The 20,858-nt window shown below is 42.5% G+C and overlaps 1 protein-coding gene across 2 annotated transcripts in view; it reads right to left on the bottom strand.

Moving 5' to 3' along the window:
• RAB3GAP2 (RAB3 GTPase activating non-catalytic protein subunit 2) overlaps window positions 1-20,858 on the bottom strand; it is a 284,414-nt gene that overhangs the window by 16,155 nt on the left and 247,401 nt on the right. For both annotated transcript variants that reach the window (XM_030196010.1, XM_030196011.1), the window contains exons 28-33: window positions 18,160-18,230; window positions 9,013-9,048; window positions 7,940-8,014; window positions 7,341-7,559; window positions 5,989-6,078; window positions 5,671-5,892 (exon numbers count right to left, since the gene is read on the bottom strand). In XM_030196010.1, the coding sequence (XP_030051870.1) occupies window positions 5,671-5,892; window positions 5,989-6,078; window positions 7,341-7,559; window positions 7,940-8,014; window positions 9,013-9,048; window positions 18,160-18,230 (713 nt within the window). The remainder of the gene's footprint in view (window positions 1-5,670; window positions 5,893-5,988; window positions 6,079-7,340; window positions 7,560-7,939; window positions 8,015-9,012; window positions 9,049-18,159; window positions 18,231-20,858) is intronic.

The following is a 20,858-nucleotide window of genomic DNA, read 5'->3' as shown; positions in this document are numbered from 1 at the left end:
GATTTAATTAGTGCAGTTCCCCAGCCTACTCTTAGTGCCATTTCTGGATCTGAGGCAAGTTCTGGCCTGCCTGTAGAGACTAGTACTGTTCCCTTGTTACTACTTAAGGAACCGGCAGTGGTCACCCAGGATGTGTTGTGGGAGGCAATTGCTGGTTTGGCAAATGTTTTTGTTCTGCAAATGAATAGATTTACTCAACATATACAATCAAAGCCAAGGTAGACTACAAGACTGCTGCTTTACAAGTATCATCAAGAGTGGATACTCAAAAAGGTATAGAACATAGACATTACAGTCCCACATGAGCTGGAAAACCCAGAAAGTTGGAGTATCCCTCTGGTGGTCTCTGATCCAGAGGGACCCCGAGCAACAAACTGTCCCAGCTATGCCACTGAAACTTTTCCATAAAGCAACCCCACACCAGACACATTGATGATTAAATATTTGCCTTTTCTAAGACATTAGGTTGAGAATTTAGGTAATTTTGCTAAGAGTGGGAATTTCAGATTTGTGAATTTTCCACGTTTGATGACTACTGGGCTCATTTTCAAAACAGAAAAATGTCTAAAAAGTGACATAAAGCAGCATTTGGACATTTTTCTCACAAAAACATCCAAATCAGTATTTTCAAAACCTATTTTTAGACATTTTTCTATGAAGTCCATCAGAAGTACGTCCAAATCTCAAGGGGGTGTGTCAGGGGCATGTTCAGAGCGGGACTTGGGCATTCCTAAGACAGTTTTAGTCCTGGGTGTTTTTGTTTTGTTCCATTATGGCTAAAAAAAAGTCTAAGACGTTTTGGGCTAGACTTGTTTTTGTAACGAATAAGGTGCCCTAAATAACCACTGGAAGGAATCGGGTATGACCTCCCCTTATTCCCCCAGTGGTCACTAACCCCCTCCTACCCCCCAAAAATGTGATGAAAAACATTACTTGCCAGGAGTAGTCCAGTAGTGGTCCAGTGCACTGAAGATAGGTGGACCCAGGCTCCTACCTCCCTGTTATACTTATGGAGGAAACTGTGAGCTCTCCAAAATTCACCAGAAACCCACTGTACCCACATATAGGTGCCCCCTTCACCTGTAAGGGTTATGGTAGAGGTGTACAGTTGGAGGTAGTGGGGTTTTTGTTTGGAGGGGGGGCTCAGAGGACAAGGAAAGGGAGCAATGGTGAGATGTTAACCTGGGAGCTTTTTATGAAGTCCACTGCAGTGCCCTCTAGGATGCCCTATTGCTGTCCTGGGATGTCAGGGGAACCAGTCTACTAAAAATGCTGGCTCCTCCTACATCCCAATGGTTGATTTTGTGCGTTTTGCACTTGGACATTTTTTTTTTTTTTAAATGGACCAAAAAAAAAATGTCCAAATCACAAAACAGTATTTTCAAAAAAAAAAAAAAGAGAGTCTTTTTCTTTTTCAAAAATGACCTTCTTTCCTATTTAGATTTTGGACTTTTTTGCAAAACGTCCAAAGTCGGACTTAGACGTCATATTGAAAATGCCCCTCTATGTCTCCTCAGGATATATAGAAAAAATACATGATGGAAGTTTTGTAAATTCCTATGGATAAATTGCCTCCATGTGCCAAGGTTTTCTATTTGCCTGGTAGAGTGAGGCACAAGCTACGTTGGCTCTGGATAATACTCCCAACTCCTGGGATTGGTGATAGAATGGTATTATTGGGAACGTCAGACTTAGATTTAGTTATATAGTTATCTTATTGGTAACGTTTGCCCTGGCATTTGATAAGGACTGCCTTCTTCTAAAAAGATATTTTCAGAATGGACAAACTGTTTTATAATTTAAAAGTTTGGGCTTATTCTGATGTCTCCACAGAGACACGGAAAAAGCAAAAGCAAATCCTTTTGATGCGTTCTGGAGTGCTACAGTTGTGGGCTTCTTTTTTTCTTCTGAAGTTCCCCTGCAAATGTGTGGTCAAATGCAAATCCCAGAAGTATGTTTTCTTCATACTTTCACAATCATCTGTGTTTCTTTTGACTGGGAATGTTTCTGAGGGGTTGCCTGATCAGGTTGTTGTTCGAACTTCTGAAGAATTGTCTCCACTGAATTAGTTCCTTAGCCTAATCCCTACTTTGCTGGAATCCTTTTTATAATGACAGTATGTTGTTCTTTTTTTTCTTTTATTTCCTCTCTTTTTTTAAATTTCTAGTGTTCCAACTTTGAGGACTTTGGGAGCTTTTCTTAGGTTGATGTATTTAATTTACATGAAAGCGAATGCTACATACCTGTAGAAGGTATTCTCCGAGGACAGCAGGCTGATTGTTCTCACTGATGGGTGACGTCCATGGCAGCCCCTCCAATCGGAACACTTTTTAGCAAAGTCCTTTGCTAGTCCTCGCGCGCCGATGCGCACCGCGCATGCGCGGCAGTCTTCCCGCCCGAACCGGCTCGTGCCGGCCAGTCTCATATGTAGCAAGACAAAGAGAGGGAAGACACAACTCCAAAGGGGAGGCGGGCGGGTTTGTGAGAACAATCAGCCTGCTGTCCTCGGAGAATACCTTCTACAGGTATGTAGCATTCGCTTTCTCCGAGGACAAGCAGGCTGCATGTTCTCACTGATGGGGTATCCCTAGCCCCCAGGCTCACTCAAAACAACAACCATGGGCCTCGCAACGGCGAGGACATAACTGAGATTGACCTAAAAAATTTACCAACTAACTGAGAGTGCAGCCTGGAACAGAACAAACATGGGCCTAGGGGGGTGGAGTTGGATTCTAAACCCCGAACAGATTCTAAAGCACTGACTGCCCGAACCGACTGTCGCGTCGGGTATCCTGCTGCAGGCAGTAATGAGATGTGAATGTGTGGACAGATGACCACGTCGCAGCTTTGCAAATTTCTTCAATAGTGGCTGACTTCAAGTGGGCTTCCGACGCTGCCATGGCTCGAACATTATGAGCCGTGACATGACCCTCAAGAGCCAGCCCAGCCTGGGCGTAAGTGAAGGAAATGCAATCTGCTAGCCAATTGGATATGGTGCGTTTCCCCACAGCCACTCCCCTCCTGTTGGGATCAAAAGAAACAAACAATTGGGCGGACTGTCTGTTGGGCTGTGTCCGCTCCAGATAGAAGGCCAATGCTCTCTTGCAGTCCAATGTGTGCAGCTGACGTTCAGCAGGGCAGGAATGAGGACGGGGAAAGAATGTTGGCAAGACAATTGACTGGTTCAGATGGAACTCCGACACAACCTTCGGCAAGAACTTAGGGTGAGTGCGGAGGACTACTCTGTTGTGATGAAATTTGGTGTAAGGGGCCTGGGCTACCAGGGCCTGGAGCTCACTGACTCTACGAGCTGAAGTAACTGCCACCAAGAAAATGACCTTCCAGGTCAAGTACTTCAGATGGCAGGAGTTCAATGGCTCAAAAGGAGGTTTCATCAGCTGGGTGAGAACGACATTGAGATCCCATGACACAGTAGGAGGCTTGACAGGGGGCTTTGACAAAAGCAAGCCTCTCATGAAGCGAACAACTAAAGGCTGTCCTGAGATCGGCTTACCTTCCACACGGTAATTGTATGCACTGATTGCACTAAGGTGAACCCTTACAGAGTTAGTCTTGAGACCAGACTCAGATAAGTGCAGAAGGTATTCAAGCAGGGTCTGTGTAGGACAAGAGCGAGGATCTAGGGCCTTGCTGTCACACCAGACGGCAAACCTCCTCCATAGAAAGAAGTAACTCCTCTTAGTGGAATCTTTCCTGGAAGCAAGCAAGATGCGGGAGACACCCTCTGACAGACCCAAAGAGGCAAAGTCTACGCTCTCAACATCCAGGCCGTGAGAGCCAGAGACCGGAGGTTGGGATGCAGAAGCGCCCCTTCGTCCTGTGTGATGAGGGTCGGAAAACACTCCAATCTCCATGGTTCTTCGGAGGACAACTCCAGAAGAAGAGGGAACCAGATCTGACGCGGCCAAAAAGGAGCAATCAGAATCATGGTGCCTCAGTCTTGCTTGAGTTTCCACAAAGTCTTCCCCACCAGAGGTATGGGAGGATAAGCATACAGCAGACCCTCCCCCCAGTCCAGGAGGAAGGCATCCGATGCCAGTCTGCCGTGGGCCTGAAGCCTGGTACAGAACTGAGGGACTTTGTGGTTGGCTCGAGATGCGAAGAGATCTACCAAGGGGGTGCCCCACACCTGGAAGATCTGCCGCACTACACGGGAATTGAGCGACCACTCGTGAGGTTGCATAATCCTGCTCAACCTGTCGGCCAGACTGTTGTTTACGCCTGCCAGATATGTGGCTTGGAGCACCATGCCGTGACGGCGAGCCCAGAGCCACATGCTGACGGATTCCTGACACAGGGGGCGAGATCCGGTGCCTCCCTGCTTGTTGATGTAATACATGGCAACCTGGTTGTCTGTCTGAATTTGGATAATTTGGTGGGACAGCCGATCTCTGAAAGCCTTCAGAGCGTTCCAGACCGCTCGTAACTCCAGAAGATTGATCTGCAGATCGCGTTCCTGGAGGAACCAGCTTCCCTGGGTGTGAAGCCCATCGACATGAGCTCCCCACCCCAGGAGAGACGCATCCGTGGTCAGCACTTTTTGTGGCTGAGGAATTTGGAAAGGACGTCCCAGAGTCAAATTGGAGCAAATCGTCCACCAATACAGGGATTTGAGAAAACTCGTGGACAGGTGGATCACGTCTTCTAGATCCCCAGCAGCCTAAATAGGGCCTACTCCGACGACGAAAGAAAACTTACCGGGGCAAAACTAGAAATACGGGAAGGGGAACAAACCGAAAAGGTCTCCTTCCGACACTTTTTTTTTTTTTTTTTTTTTTGAAGCACAGTCGAAAAACGACGCGCGAGGTCAACTTTCGGGGCGCGAACGGCGAAACATGACCGTACCGAGCGCGGACAAAAGAAGACTGGCCGGCACGAGCCGGTTCGGGCGGGAAGACGGCCGCGCATGCGCTGTGCGCATTGGCGCGCGAGGACTAGCAAAGGACTTTGCTAGAAAGTGTTCCGATTGGAGGGGCTGCCGTGGACGTCACCCATCAGTGAGAACAAGCAGCCTGCTTGTCCTCGGAGAATTATGAATTTACTTGGTATGTGCTCCTTTTCTGTACAAGTTTGTTATAAAATTTTGCATAATTTTTTAAAAAATAAACTTTTTTTTTTTTTGCCCAAGCACTCAATTGGAACCTGCCCTAAGGGGGGGTTATGCCACCATTTGCCTTCATTTGCAGCCAGTGGCTTTTCTCCATCCTCCCCACCCCCATTCTTACTTTCTCCCCGATTCCTGTCTAGCTCAGCTATTACCATGATGACAGTCCTCTCAGCTAAGATTCAGAGTGAGATAGATTTACTAATGTGTGTTACACATTAATTCATGTTAATGTGATTTAAAGCGCATTATTAGTAAACAAGCCTCTTTGACAATAATGAGAGCTGTGAAAAGCACATCTCCCAGCTGTCCATGTTCAATGAATCTTGCCAATAGAACTACATATCATAATGTCAGGGCATCAAATTAGCTTAACCAGAGAAGTACTGGTGGTGGCCTAGATATAGGGTAAAAAAAAAGTCAAAGGGACAGTGAAAAGACAAAGGTTTGGGACTTGCAAGTTTGGTTTTCTAATTCTCTTTGAAGGCTGTTACACTTAATTTAACTAAGAAAGGTATTACTAAAATTAAAATATGCAGGATTACCTCTTCTCCCAGGTGATCAATTCCATAGCTGTATAGTTCACACACAAAGTGACGCCTGATCACATCTTCATTTACTTGAAGGTGCTGGGCTACTTCCACGGCTAATGCTGGCCAATCCAGATCCTTCCCAGCCAGCACAGCCGGGGTTTCCTCTGCGGCACTGCTGGGGTTCTGGGCCTGATGTTGTACATGAACTGCTGCACTGACAACCTTCAATAAAAACTTTGGAGGAGGATTTAAAAGAATGGCACTGATTTAATGTCAATGAACTTTGATCCCTTTTATAAAATGAAAAAGAAAGCAGAAATTTCAATGTACCTGTTGTCGTAAGCATACTAAATTTGGGTCCATATCTCCACTGGGTAGCAACTGTATTGAAGAAAGGTCCTTAAAAAATGCATTTTTGCCCTAAATGTGAAAAAAAAAGAAAACATTTTTTGCTGCGTATGCCTTGTAGAGCTATAGAAATGATAAGTAATAGTAGTGTTAGTTTTGCAGGCACAAAAGAACTGCATTCAGAATCAAACAATGAAATATGTGACCTAGAACAGGAGCCCAGGCTCCAGGTGTGTTAAGTGTTGACGTCACTGCTCTTTTACAAAGTCATATAGCAGGTGTCTGCTCCCTAGCTAAAAGGCTAATTCTGTAATGACCAAACAGGTACATGGGCAAAAAAAAAAGTGTAAAATAGGGTGATTACAATGGAAAGCTCATTACACCAAATCATAGTCCTACTTCTGACCAAGATGGAAATACAAGGAAGCAGGAAGAAACTGCCAAGTTATTATAAGGACACTATTACTTTTTGCAATTAGTATTTTATAGACATGGTAGAGCACATGGAATTTTTAGACAATGACTGAACTGAAGCCCTACAGAATAACAGACTTAATCAACTAATACATTTCTATCTGGCCAAGACTAGAGGTTCTTATCCTTTCTACACTGCAGTTATCAATTCATCTTTATCCACCTTGACTCACCTTGACTCACTTCCAAGGTAACTGCCTTCTAAGAAGACACACAGAAGTGAAGGGACGCCTGGAAAGAGTGACACCTACTGTATGGGCCTGCATTTATTTATTTATTTTGTTACATTTGTATCCCACATTTTCCCACCTATTTGCAGGCTCAATGCTGGAGATGCGATTGCAGACTCCGGTGTAAACAAATACAGAGTGATGTTGAGATAAGATAAGGTTCATGTGGTAGTGCCACATGAGATAGGATAAAGTTCATGTGGAATATCCACATAGGGGCATCGTACGCGGATTTGTAGCCTTTTGTAGGTGAATATGAGGAAAGGTGAAAAGACCTGCCAGTGAAAAGTCAAAATCATGCCAAAATATGGTTGGTAATTCCTTAAGTCTACATATTTGAAACATCTATTTGTACACACAAAAATAGCGACACATGGCTTGAAACTATCCATATTTTGTACTGCAGTATCATTTACTGCTTTCTAAGGGGAAAGTATAAGCTCGCACAGGTTTTAGAGCACCATCTGGTGCCTGGTTGTACAACAGAAATGACAGGAATACTGGAGAGAGCAATCCTACTCTGCAAGGCTGCTTTAAATAATGGAGACATGACAAAAAATTCTAAAGGATATGTCTCATGATGAAGTCAAGGAAAGCAGCAAGAAGAAAGGCACTAGAGAAAATACATACCTTATTATCAAAGAGTGTGAGAGGCTTAACAGACTTCAGCGAGAACCTCATTATTCCATACAACATGGAAGACAGCACAGAATGATGCTCCACTAACGGATAATGGATGTGTTTCTGTTCTAGGGCTATCTCCACTATGGAAGTGGGACCTTCCACCGACATCCACACATCTTCTGTGTCCAGTAATGGTGCCTGCATCTCATCACAGTGAATGTCAGCCTGGTACGGAAATGCAGAGGACAGTGTGAAGCATAGAAGAAATTTTCAATACCCATTCCCACCAACAGATGCTCGCATCCAGGTTTCTTCTGGAAATGAGTCTTACATGGGGAAAAAAACCTTTTCCAAATAAAACCTCTCTCTATATATAACTTGTACACTGAATTTTGTAGTGCATGAAGCTGCTTCTTGGCTCCAAGAAATAAAATGAAAGAGTTGAGTAACAGAATGATTGCAACAATTGGAGAACTCAGGATACAACTAGTTTCTATAACACCCACATCAGTTCACAGCATCCATGTATACGTGTGTATTTAGCTGCTGGCTCTTTCAATGTGATCTGGTGCTTATTTTACCTTGGTCAAACACACATCTCTTACCTCCATCAGTATCTGGAAGAGATCACAGCAACAGCCAAGGAATGAAGTCATTGCAGTATCACTCATTCCTACATCCTGTGTAAAAAAACAAATAATAATAATAATAATAGAATAAGAATGCAGAATACATCTGGAATAAATTTTACATACAATACTTAATTAAAGATGGTGCTTTACTGATACACTTTGGCTGGCACCTAGGTGAAAGGATTAGCACCTAAATATCCCACCAAATTACTTTTAACAGGAGACCCAGTATTATTACTTTGAAGTTTCCGTCACTGTAAATAAATCTGTACAAGTATCTGAGAAAACTCGGGATTGAGCTGGCACTGAAGGAAATGTATTTCAACAGTCCTGCAGATGCTTACGAGGTTCTGACCTTTTCATATACTAGATGAAGTGGCTTAAGATTTGCTGAGTACTTCAGAATTGTTTGCAGTCAAGTCCCCTTATTTTTTAAAATACATTTAAAGTATTTATCAAAGAAGATTTGAGGAAGGGAGCTAGCCTGGCTCCTGAAGTTGAGGGGGGGGGGGGGGGGGGGGAGAGTAGCGGACACTGTGAATGCATGCTGGTTTTGAAAGGTAGTCTTTGCCTACCAGTCGGAAGACTTTCACCAAAATGACTGGACTATATGAGTGAGATTAAGGGAGATAAATAACAAAACTGGGCAAGGTAAAATAAACATATTAGAATTACTTCTGGAAACGAGTTAAATAATTTTTTTAATTGTAATTTTTAATTTTAAAAAACCTCAAATGTTTAATAGAGTTCTGGAGTAGCCTGTGTCCAAATAAATATAGGTCTCTCAGCACTGCTAGAAAGACCATGACCCTGAGGAAGGATGATTATGCCACCCTACACATAATAGTCATGATCCAGCCTCCCCTACCTGCACCATAATCAATTCTGAATAATATTAAAACTGGAAAGAAATGCATTACAGTAAAAAGCTCAGATGAATCCAAAAAGTCTATTTTTAGTCTCCTGTAAGGTGGCTGTCAACAGAAAATATCACACATTACACAGAACAAATACTTATTTCAGATCTTTATTAGAAATGCACTTACCCGTCTGCATAACCTGTCCTTTGGGGCTTTCCCAACCTAAAAATAAAAGATTTTACGTGTTATAAACCTAGAGCTTAGAAACTGACAGAATACAACCAGGGAAACATTAGCTTTTTTTTTTCACTCAGAACTTGGATAAGTGAAAAGTCTGACATTTCATATAACAGAGTTTATACAATGTGTCGTGAATTAAGGGGTCCCGAGCCCCCCCCCAAGAAGGCTTAAATGACCTTAATCTGACTCCATCTCTGAATAGCCCTAGAACTGGGGCAATCAGGGGGTTGTGAAGTTCTAAGAGGAGTTGCCACTGAAAGAGACGTTAGATCTAAGAGACCCGCATTAGTCCGCCTCTCAGCACTGGCAAGGAACAGATACCAGCCTTATGACAAACTGGATTTAGGTTACAAGTTATATAATGCAGCGAGTGATAGCCTGATACAGCAGAAGCATTTATACTTACAGCCTTTCATCATTAAGTTAAGCCCACAAATCATCATTTCGAATAAGGATTTTATTTGTACATCAGACTTTAATCAGGTACATTCAGCAGACAGATTCTGGGTACAACCGGACAGAGCTTCGCCGTCTGACAGAAGCTTTGGAGAAGACTCTCTCAACTAAGGCAAAATCTCTCCTCTTTTATACTCTATCCTCTCCATAGAAGTGAATGGTGAGATACCTAGCTAATATTTCGCATTTCTGAGAGCATACTTTCCCATGCTGTCTGCTGTCGGATGTGCCCACCTCCTTCCGTTCTCAGCTACTGCTAATTATCAACATGTTTTGGGAAGCGTTGAGATAACAGTTTCACATCTTCCGGCTGCAATACTTTTCATACCATCTCAATACCTTTCATACCATCTCATGAACTCTGTATTACCTCTGTATCATTGTATCATCTGCTTTTTTTTTTTTCAGATTCTATTAACTTGCAGGAAGAGCAAGTCCTTGCTCAGCCAGTCATAGATTTTTAAACCTAGCTGATATTTTTACAGCCTGAGTCCTAAAATCTGGCCTTCCACCCTTCCGGTGGGCATCTTGCTGTAGTATAATTATACAAATGGAACTTGGAAATAGGATGGGACAACATTTGACCACGTACCAAATTTCACTTTGCCATTTGATCTCAGAGATCCTCCAGATCTACAAGGAGATCTGAAAATCCTGCTGGCAGCTAAGTCTAGCAAGGATGATTTGCTCTGCATGTTTTGCAATAAAATACCTACATGATCCTTTGGGGGCCCATTCTAACCCCACTTCTGTTTTCATCCTTTATTCCCAAAAGGGGGGAGGGGTGGAAGTATTTTTAAAAGACCTTTGTGGGGGGTCACGTGATCGCCATGGTAGGGAGCAGCACCTAATCTGTTGAGCTCCTGAGACCCCCTAGATAATATGGCACTTTTTCAACGGTGTCCGCCTTGCCCATAGTTTGGGATTATTGGATCTGTTCAGTTTAGCATCCCGACCTGGCAGATTGCTTGATTATAGCATTCAGCTGGAAAGATGGCTTCAAAACAGCTTTGAAGAGAAAAGGAAAGACAGCAGTCTGGTGAGAACAAAATAGCCAACCAGGGTATTCTGCCGAGCCCTTCAGTATGTTCCGCACAGTCGGTTGAGCTCACCGCGGATGTGAAAGCGGCAGTGAAGGCAGTCTTGGATACCAAACTCCAACAGCTATTCGATCACACGGAGGAGGCCTACAGACGGCTAGACAGTATTAGCCTGGAACTTGATGAGGGCTTGCAGAGAACTACCGTGCTAGAAGACAGCACATGCTCTTTAGCTATTGAGCACAATCACCTATGAAAGAAGGTGGCAGATATGGAAAGTAAGTTGGAAGATTTAGAAAACCATTCGAGATGAAATAACCTACGCTTTGTTGGGTTGCCAGAGTTGCTGATGGAGCGAGGACTAGCGGGTTTTCTGGAAACTTGGCTTCCGACTGCTGCGAATCTAGACCCACAACTCCAGCATTTCTGTGTGAAATGGGCACATCAGTTGGGCCCGGTACGTGCCGCATCAGCGAAACCCCAAGTGATAATTATGAAAATACTTAATTATGCATATAATCAACTAATATTGAACTCGCAAAGGCCGACATTCCTTTGCTCCAAGAAAGAAACGCACCTCAACAATGTGGAACACAATGTTAAAGCGATGGTGGGTGGGGGAGTGTGTAGCTGCACCTGCCAAAGGGAAAAAGGGAGGAGTAGACCTCTTGGCTCATAGTGGACTAGTGTGGACCTCCTAAAGGCAGATCCAGAGGGTCAATTTTTGATTTCTAAAGTTACAATAGCGCGACAACCCTTAGTATTGGCCAGTCTCTATGCACCCAACCATTTTGATAGGGGGTTTTATATAAAGTTAACCACCCATTTGCTTGAGTATAGCAAGTAACCCTATATAGTGGGAGGAGATTTCAACTCCGTGTGGGATCCGGAACTAGATAAATCTTTTAATCCTAGAGGGAACATTGTTACTCTTAAAAAAGGGTCTCCCTAATTTCTGTGAACAGCTTAATTTGGTAAACATTTGGAGAGTTCTTCACCCCACAGAAAGAGTACACACAATTATCCAGAGCACACTCGACCCAATCACAAATAGATTATCTGCTCATTTCTACTTCATTGTTCTCTGGGGTCACTGCTGCAGCTAGTAGACCTTACAGTATTTCTGATCATGCGCTAGTCAGTGCGGTTCAGTATCCTAAGGGAGGTGTGGTGAGGAAACCTCGTTGGGTATTTCCATTAATGTTATATCACGATGCTCAGTTTCAGGAATGTTTGTTGCAATGGTGGAAAGAATATAAGAATCACAATAGGGCATATGAAGAAAAACCCCTGGTTTATTGGGAAGTAGCAACAGCTGTCTTGAGAGGGAAGATAATTAGTTATGTTAGCCATTTAGGCAAGGCCAGGGATAGATAGATTTTGAGATTGGAAAGGAGCCTTAGTAAAACATATTCTGCCCTTCAGAAGCAACAGGTTATAGAGCTCCAAGGATCGCTGAATGAGTTATTGCACCTTAGGGTGAAAAAAATCTATGATCTATTGCAAGAATCAGTTGTACAAGTATGAAAGCAAGGGTGGTAAATTGCTGGCTCAATTAATTGCTAGACTACAGGGGCCACGGCGTGTTTTGGTGCTTCAGACTGAGGGGGGTAAGTGGCTCACGGAGGATGTGGCTATGTGTAAGGCGTTTCAGGACTATTATAGGAAGGTATATGCGGAACCAGTAGACACTGGGCTCAGTGGTCATCTGTACCTTGAGAATCTTCAGCTACCTAGGTTAGATCAAACAGATCTGGATTTGTTGAATGCTCCCATTCAACCGGAGGAAGTATATTGGGAAATTCAACAGGGCCCATTTTAAAGGTGCCTGGGGACCTTGGTATGCGTATGAAACTTTATAAGTTTATAGGGGAGGATATAGGGGTTCTGTTAGCCAAAGTCTTTAATTTAATGATCGAAGCAGAGGCTATACCGCATGCTTTAAGAACCTCTCAAGTGATAATCTTACCAAAGCCTGGTTGAGACCCATCCCTTCCCGAGTCATATAGACCAATTTCTCTCTTGTATGTGGAGGTTAAGATGATAGACTAGATCTTGGCGAATCGCCTGGCCAGAATATTGCCAGCTGTAATTCATGAATCTCAGGTAGGGTTCGTACAGGGGAGAATGGTGGCAAAAAATCTTCGTAGAATCTTGGTAGCTTTGGAGAAAAATCGGTGGAAGGGGGGGCTCCTTCACTATTAATAAGTTTTGATGCAGAGAAAATGTTCGATTGAGTCCACTGGGAGTTTTTGTATGCGATTCTAGAGAGATATGGCTTTTAATGGGTGCTTTTTTCTGCAACTAGAGCCTTATATTCCTCACCCAGTGACAAGATCATAGTTAATGGTATAGACTCTGATATTATCCTGATTCTCTGGGGCACGAGACAGGGCTGTCCTTTGTCACCCCTTCTCTTTATTCTAACTCTAGACCCTTTAATATGAGATAGCCATGAAACTTCTGAGATTAGGGGAGTACAGATTGAACAAGATACATTTAAGATAGCCGCATTTGCGGATGACCTCTTAGTCTACCTCACTAATACCAAGCCTTCTTTAGAAACTTTATTGGAGACTTTTATGGAATATGGAGACTATGTGGGATTTCGTTTCAATCTTGCTAAATCAGAGGCTTTGCCCTCTTCTCTACAGGTCAGCCAGATGTGGGGCTCTGGCTTTCCCCTCCAATAGGCTGATACTTTTTTAAAAATATCTTGGGATATACCTGGCTATGGATGTTACCTCTCTGTATTCTATAAATATATCCAGAGTGCTGACAGAGACTAAAAGCTATCTTTCAGGGTGGCAAGATTTGCCCATTTTGTTGCTCGGAAGGATTAATTTAATTAAAACGGTGGTATTGTCTAGGTGGCTATCCTGCTTATTTTTGAAGGAGAAGGCCGGTCATCTTCTGACACAAATCGGGAGATGGCCGGCCATCTCCTAAACCCAGCCAAATCGGTATAATTGAAAATCAATTTTGGCCGGCTTCAACTGCTTTCTGTCGCAGGGCTGGCCAAAGTTCAAGGGGGCGTGTCGGCAGGCTACGGAAGGCTACGGAAGGCGGGATGGGGGCGTGGTTACGAGATGGCCGGCTTCAGCCGATAATGGAAAAAAGAAGGCTGGCTCTGACAAGCACTTGGCCGGCTTTACTTGGTCCATTTATTTTTAGGACCAAGCCTCAAAAAAGTGCCCCAACTGACCAGATGACCACTGGAGGGAATCACCTCCCCTTACTTCCCCAGTGGTCACCAACCCCCTCCCACACAAAAAAAAATTTAACACTTTTGTGCCAGCCTCTAAGCCAGCTTCAAATGTCATACCCAGCTCCATCACAGCACTATGCAGGTCCCTGGAGCTGTGTTTAGTGGGTACTGCAGTGCACTTCAGGCAGGCGGATCCAGGCCCATCCCCCACCTACCTGTTACACTTGTGGTGGTAAATGGGAGCCATCCAAAACCCACCATAAACCCACTGTACCCACATCTAGGTACTCCCCTTCACCCTTAAGGGCTATGGTAGTGGTGCACAGTTGTGGGGAGTGGGTTTGGGGGGGGGGTTTGAGGGGCTCAGCACACAAGGTAAGGGAGCTATGTACCTGGGAGCTTTTTCTGAAGTCTACTGCAGTGCCCCCTAGGGTGCCCGGTTGGTGTCCTGGCATGTGAGGGGGACCAGTGCACTACAAATGCTGGCTCCTCCCACAACCAAATGCATTGGATTTGGCCAGGTTTGAGATGGCCGGCATTAGTTTCCATTATCACCAGAAACCAATGGCGGCCATCTCTAATGCTGGCCCAAATGTTGAGATTTGGCCGGCCCTGACCGTATTATCGAAACGAAAGATGGCCGGCCATCTTGTTTCGATAATGCAGTTGGGTATGCCGCTTTACGGGGCCGGCCCCATTCGATTATGACCCTCCACATTTCCTATGAACTCTCCCATTTTATCTGCTAAAATGCGACCAGCGCAAATTCAATCAGCTGCTTTCTAAATTCTGCTGGTCACAAGAAAGCCGAAAATGCAGTTTCTATAAAGATTTGGAGCCAGGTGGGGGTGGGGGTGGGGTCAAGGTTACCCAAATTTGCATGTGTATAATAAAGCTTGCTTGTTACGCCACCTTCGGGACTGGTTATTTAATAAATCACGCTTTACTCCACTGAAACTGGAGAGGGCTTATTAAGCTCCTTATAGTTTCTTTTCTATATTACATCACTCTAAGGCCTAACTTCCCCGGCGGTTGAGGAACAGTATACTGCTGTGTCCGCTTCAAGAAGTTTTGAAATCCCTTGTTTGGGGGTTTAGGGGCGAGTGAGTTGGTTACAGACCTCTTATTAACAAGAGGTAACTTAGTTTTTAAACCAGGTATGGATAATAAATCTTTTATGGCCTAGGAGAAGTTTGGGTGGCTGTTACTAGAACACCTATTGGATTCTGAAGGTCATCTTCTTTCTTTCACGGAGCTTCAACAGAAGGTAGAAGGGATATTCTTATGCTTATTGTCAGCTAAAACATTATGTTGCACTCTTTGGATACAGCTCAACTCAAGCTTCACATTGGTCAATGGGTCAGAGAGTTTTTCAATGGCATTTCAGAGCACTCTATTACTGTACCAGGGGCACATAAGGCTGTTCTTCAATTTGAAAAATCAAAGCCATACAGGTTGTTAGGGCACGCTGTGAAAGGGAGCTAGGGGTGACATTAGAAGGCTGGGATTTGTTGATCAATATTTGGGGAATCCCCTCCTTTACCACTAGTGCTTGGCTGAGGGAATGCTATTTTAGAGTCGTACTTAGAGCTTATGGCACACAAGTACAACTGTTCAAAGCGGGTAGACTTTCGACTCCCATCTGTCAGAAATGCTCTAGAAACGAAAATACATTTGTGCATGCTATGTTGTATTCTGTTAAGGTATGGAGATTCTGGTCACAGCTGATACATTACATTGCACATACTTTAGGCTTCCCAGGGATAAGATTGGTGGATCAATGCTTATTAGATAAGCAGGGTGCCTTTGGGGGCCTAGGAAGACACACAATATTTTTGTTGCGGAAAATGGCCTTATTGGTAAAGAAATGCATACTGCAATCCTGGTTGTCTCAAGACGCTCCAACATACTAGCATTGGATAAACCAGTTCCACTTATAGGCTCAATGGGAGGCAAGGGATGCCCAAGGGTCCTCTAAGAGGAAAACAACTGTTTTTACAGGTTTGGGAACCATGTTTATCTATCTTGCATCCAAGGGGACGTAGCTTACTCCTTAATACCCTGTGATTATGGCACCTTTTGAGAGTGGGTAGGTAGGTGAGGTGGTTTGGGGGGATGAGTATTTAGGGGGGTTGGACTTATGCTGGGGTAGGAATAAAAAATTTGGGGATAGCTTTAGTTTTTGCATTATTACAGGTTGGTTTTTTTTTTTTTTTTAATTTTTGGGGTTCCTAATCTTTATCTTCCAGGGAAGACACTAAGAAACCAAGTTCTTTCCTCTGGTGTAGTTTGTCTGGTGTGGGTGGAAATGGGAGAGATTCTTTAATGAGGGTGGTGGTGGTGGGGGGGGGTAGAGAAATACTATCCAGTAATGCTCGACAGCACTTTGATTTCATTCAGTATGTTCATGTATTATTGTTCTTTTATTGCTATGTCACCAATAAAAAATGTTTGTGTGTGGGTAAACGTTTACTGTATTTTATGAAATCTCTCTGCAAACTTTACCCCATAAAGGTTTTTTGTAAAGCTGTTAAGTTTTAAATGTGTATGTGTACGTGTTGGGGGGGAGGGGGAAGCAAGATATTTCTGGGTCTACGGAAAGGAGAAATCAGGTCTTACCTGATCATTTTCTTTCCATTAGTCTTTCCCACTATTCCACAACCATCAACCAGCAGGTGGAGAAAGAGAATTGAAAAAACTGAGCAGGGACATCTCTCTTAGCATCCAGTCCAGTTCCTCAGTATTTACATAGACAAGTAAACAGAAACTCAGACTTAAACAACTCGCTAACCTAACACTAACCAGACAAGCAAACACCTCTCCATGTCTAACTTACATATCCTTTTACTCCTCTATTACTATGTTCACCACAATTTGTAATATCTCTTTCAAGACTTTGTAATTCTATCTACTTTTTACTATGTAAGCCGTATTGAGCCTGCTATGTGTGGGAAGGCGTGCGGTACAAATGTAATAATAATAATAATATGTGGACCTCTCATCTCTGGACAACCTCTAGGAGACAAGAGATATGTAGGAAGCAACACGCAAGGTGATAGTCATTACTGACTCATTACTTCGAACTGACTAAACATCTCAAAAACCTCGGGCGGGCCTCTAGAATAGTGAGAAGGACTAATGGAAATAAAATTATCAAGTAAGACCTAATTTCTCATTCCATTACATAGCTTCTCACTATTCAAGAACCTGTGGGATGTTCAAAAGCAATCCCTAGATTGGGTGGTAACCTAGCACCACAGTGCTGGGGACCAAATCCCCAAAACTGGCTTCCAGTGTGCCGCTAAGTCCACCCTTGGCAAAGTAAGCAGTGTCATCCATGTTGCCACCTTGCAAATATCCACAAGAAAGAAGGGTATCTCCATGCAGGATGTCGCTGTATACCTCACAGAATGAGCCCACAAAGCATGAGAAACCTGCTTCCCTGCAAACAAATACGTTGACTCGATAGTCTCCTTCAGTCATCTAGCAATTGTGGAGTTCGAAGTCATAATGCAAGCCTCTATTTACCAAAAAGCATAGTCTGTCTGATTTGCAAAACTCATTTGTGGCTTCCAGATATCTAATGACAACTCTATGCACATTGAGAAGCTTCAATGAAGAATACTGAGTTTCTTTGTGCTCTCTGTGAAAAGACTGAAGCTCCACAGGTTGCTTGATTGAGTAGCTCGGTATAGTACAGGACTATACCGAGCTACTTTTTCACCGTGTGTGACTTGGACACCCCCTAAGCTCACTTCACCACTGACTATGAGAGAAGACAGAGGGCTGAAAGCAATTTTTAAGCCTATCCATATTTGCGCCCTGTGCAGCCTTACCACATATACAGCTCTTGGTACAGCATTTGGTTAGTGAAACCCCTTCCATCTTGGTAGCTTCACTGGCACACACAAAATCACTGCCTAAAGACAATTTACACTGTTTTTCTTTCTAAAGACCTTGAAGATTTAAGAGTTGTAAGCATTCAGGTGAAGAATGTACACAAATAGGCATCTCTAATAGATGGAAACTATTATTGGTGCCATCAAGTGATTTATCATGCCAGGATCACAGTCAGAAGAATGTTACACAAGCACAGTATTTTTTTATCATGAGGACTAGGGGTCGCAAGAGGCCACTAAAATGAACATACTCAAAATAGAAACTTGTGCATCTCTATAAAGCTTGCAAGTAGAATCCACTTAGTGGAACAAAAGCATTTCTGTTGTTGTGGCCTCCTCTAGAGACATTTAGAAAGTGCTCCAAAATTCAATATGTACAATACTTTAAATATTTTATTTGAGGACTTAGTGAACTGCTGTAATATGATGATGATAAAAAATGACTAGCAAGAAAACTTGCCAGGATTAACCCTCCTCTTCCAGTACTTACCTTCTCCATTAAGTAGGCAGCAGCAGAAAACCTTTTCACAATAAATGTATTCCACATCATTAAAGCTATGCCTAAAAGAAGAAAGAGAACCTAAGAGCATGTATTATAAGGGAAAAAAAATAAATCCCATACTAGCATATAACCTCCTACATTTGGAAAAGTTTATGTACTATAGTTGGTCAAATCAACTGATCCTTCCCTTATGTGAAAATGTTCTCTATAAGGGACACAAATATAAACCTGAATTGGCTTTTCATGTAAAAAGAGATCTCTTTATAAAATCACAACTTTCTCTCCATGCATAAATCTGGCAGATCTTTTTCAGTTTAACCATAAAGCATTGCTTATCACCTGTAACAGATGTTTTCAATAGACACCAGGATTAATCAGCCACACCAGTAGGTGACATCACACACTGAGCTCAGAACTTAGTGTAAAGTTCTGAGCATGTGCAGCCCTTCTCACACATAGCAATCTCCTCAGTTCCACTGCTCAAAAATGAATGGAGCTCTTAGAGAGGTTAGGGGGATTGTGTGCCTGATTAATCCTGTCATCTAAGGAAAACACCTGTTAAGGTAAGAAACGATACTTTTCCTGTTGATGAGACAGGCATACAAGTAGGGGTGACTCCTAAGCTCATGCTATTCAATTTACCTTATAATTTATGCATTGCCCAGGGGCAACCCAATCATGGAGAAGAAATGCCAGAGTTATCAATGTTACGAGGACAGGTTGACAGCACAGCTCAGTTGAATGCACTGTCTCTAACTGTGGAATGGTTCAAAAAGTAGTATGAAGTGAAGATATGAAATAAGGACCAAGATGCTGTTTTGCATAAAAGAGAGTTCTATAAACAATGCTAAAACTTAAGACACTAAAATCATGAATACTGAGCTAGCATTTATTTACTCGAACATCTGTTATACCGTTATTCGTGGAAAACATCATGGCAGTTTATATAAATGAAATTAAATGTGAAAAAGTAAAAATATCAAGGACAAGACTCCAAGTCAACAAAACATTAAGCAATCACAAGATGAATAGCACAATACAGTAACACAAGCTAGGGGAAGATGAATAGCACAATAGCAATATTTGGATTATTACTGTATCATCACATCAGTGGGAAACAATAGGAATCCTTCATAGAATATTAGTGTACATCAGCAGCAACATGCTTTAATTTAGGTGTGACCACTTATGCTGTCTCTGAAGTTGATATAAATGCACATGCTTAAATGCTGGCACTTATGTGCACAACTTAAAGTTTCAACTTCAAAGGGGCCCACATAAGAATCTCACTTAAACGGAGGTAAAATATATAAGTAACAATCTCATATGACCCAGTGTCTTACGCTTCCAAAAAACAAAATTAAAAATGGAGAAGTGGCCTAGTGGTTAGGGTGGTGGACTCTGGTCCTGGGGAACTGAGGAACTGAGTTCAATTCCCACTTCAGGCACAGCTCCTTGTGACTATGGGCAAGTCACTTAACCCTCCATTGCCCCAGGTACAAATAAGTACCTGTATATGTAAGCCGCATTGAGCCTGCCATGAGTGGGAAAGCGCGGGGTACAAATGTAACTAAAATAAAAAAATAAAATAGGTCTCAGTGGCGACTCATTACATAAGAGCCAGATCAACTCTTAGCTTGCCTTGCCTCTTCATTGGTCCATAATGACTATAACTGCAAACAAAAAGCTAAGTCATACATTATTGAAATCTTCTCTGAGATATGAGCTAAACAATTCAATGACTGAATATAAATTTGTTTTAAAGGTCTAAATAAGTGAAAAAAAATGTTTAAACAATGAAATGAAAATGATTTATAATAAAATAGTAAAAGAGAATTTAAAAATGAGTTTAAAATTAAAGTTATTATAGACCAGTGAAGAGGCAAGGCGAGCTAAGAGTTGATTTTGCTCTTATGAAATGAGTCCCCACTGAGACCTATGACTTTACATTCTAAAAAACCTTCTTTAATTTTGTTTTTTGAAAGCATAAGACGCTGGGTCATATGAGATTGCAACTTAAAGTTTCAGGCATAAATGTGTGACCCACCCATGCCCCTCCCATATCAACACTCCATTTGCAGTTGTGTGCTATAGAAGTTAGATGCAAAGTTTATAGAATAGGGTTGTAATTTAGTTGTGCGTTTAACTGCAAATTAGTGCCAATTACTGCTTGTTAAAGTCAATTATTGATACTCAAACCTGAGTACCAGCTTAAGTGTCTAGCAAAGCAGATTTCAAGACAACCATGGTAGCTGCAGTCTCTCTGATTTGGTGAGTTTGACTTTACTAGCTAAAGGAGTACTAGTTCAAAATAGAATTAGATGCAGGATGCTAGCCAATTTGCTACTTTGAGTATAGAAATACCAGTTCTGTTGGACAAGGAGACAAACAGCAGAGTAGATTTTCTACTTGATTTAATTATTAAATTAAGTTAGTAAGCAAGAGCCTTTTTGCAATCCAGAATGTGATGCAACTTCTTGAGTGGATTCTTATTAGGTTCAGGGCAAACCATAGGGACCACTATTTCCTCACTGACAGTGAAAAGGTACGACCAGCTTTGTATGTAAACAATTTTGTTGCCATAAAATTAACTAATGGTTCATATGCCACCAAAGCTTAAAATTTACTTATTCTAGCTGAAGAAAATGCTATAAGAAAAAGCACTTTCTAGGTAACATGCTTGAGTG

This window comes from Microcaecilia unicolor, chromosome 3, assembly GCF_901765095.1.
Source record: "Microcaecilia unicolor chromosome 3, aMicUni1.1, whole genome shotgun sequence".
Taxonomy (NCBI): domain Eukaryota; kingdom Metazoa; phylum Chordata; class Amphibia; order Gymnophiona; family Siphonopidae; genus Microcaecilia; species Microcaecilia unicolor.
This window is presented reverse-complemented; position numbering and strand designations above follow the sequence as displayed.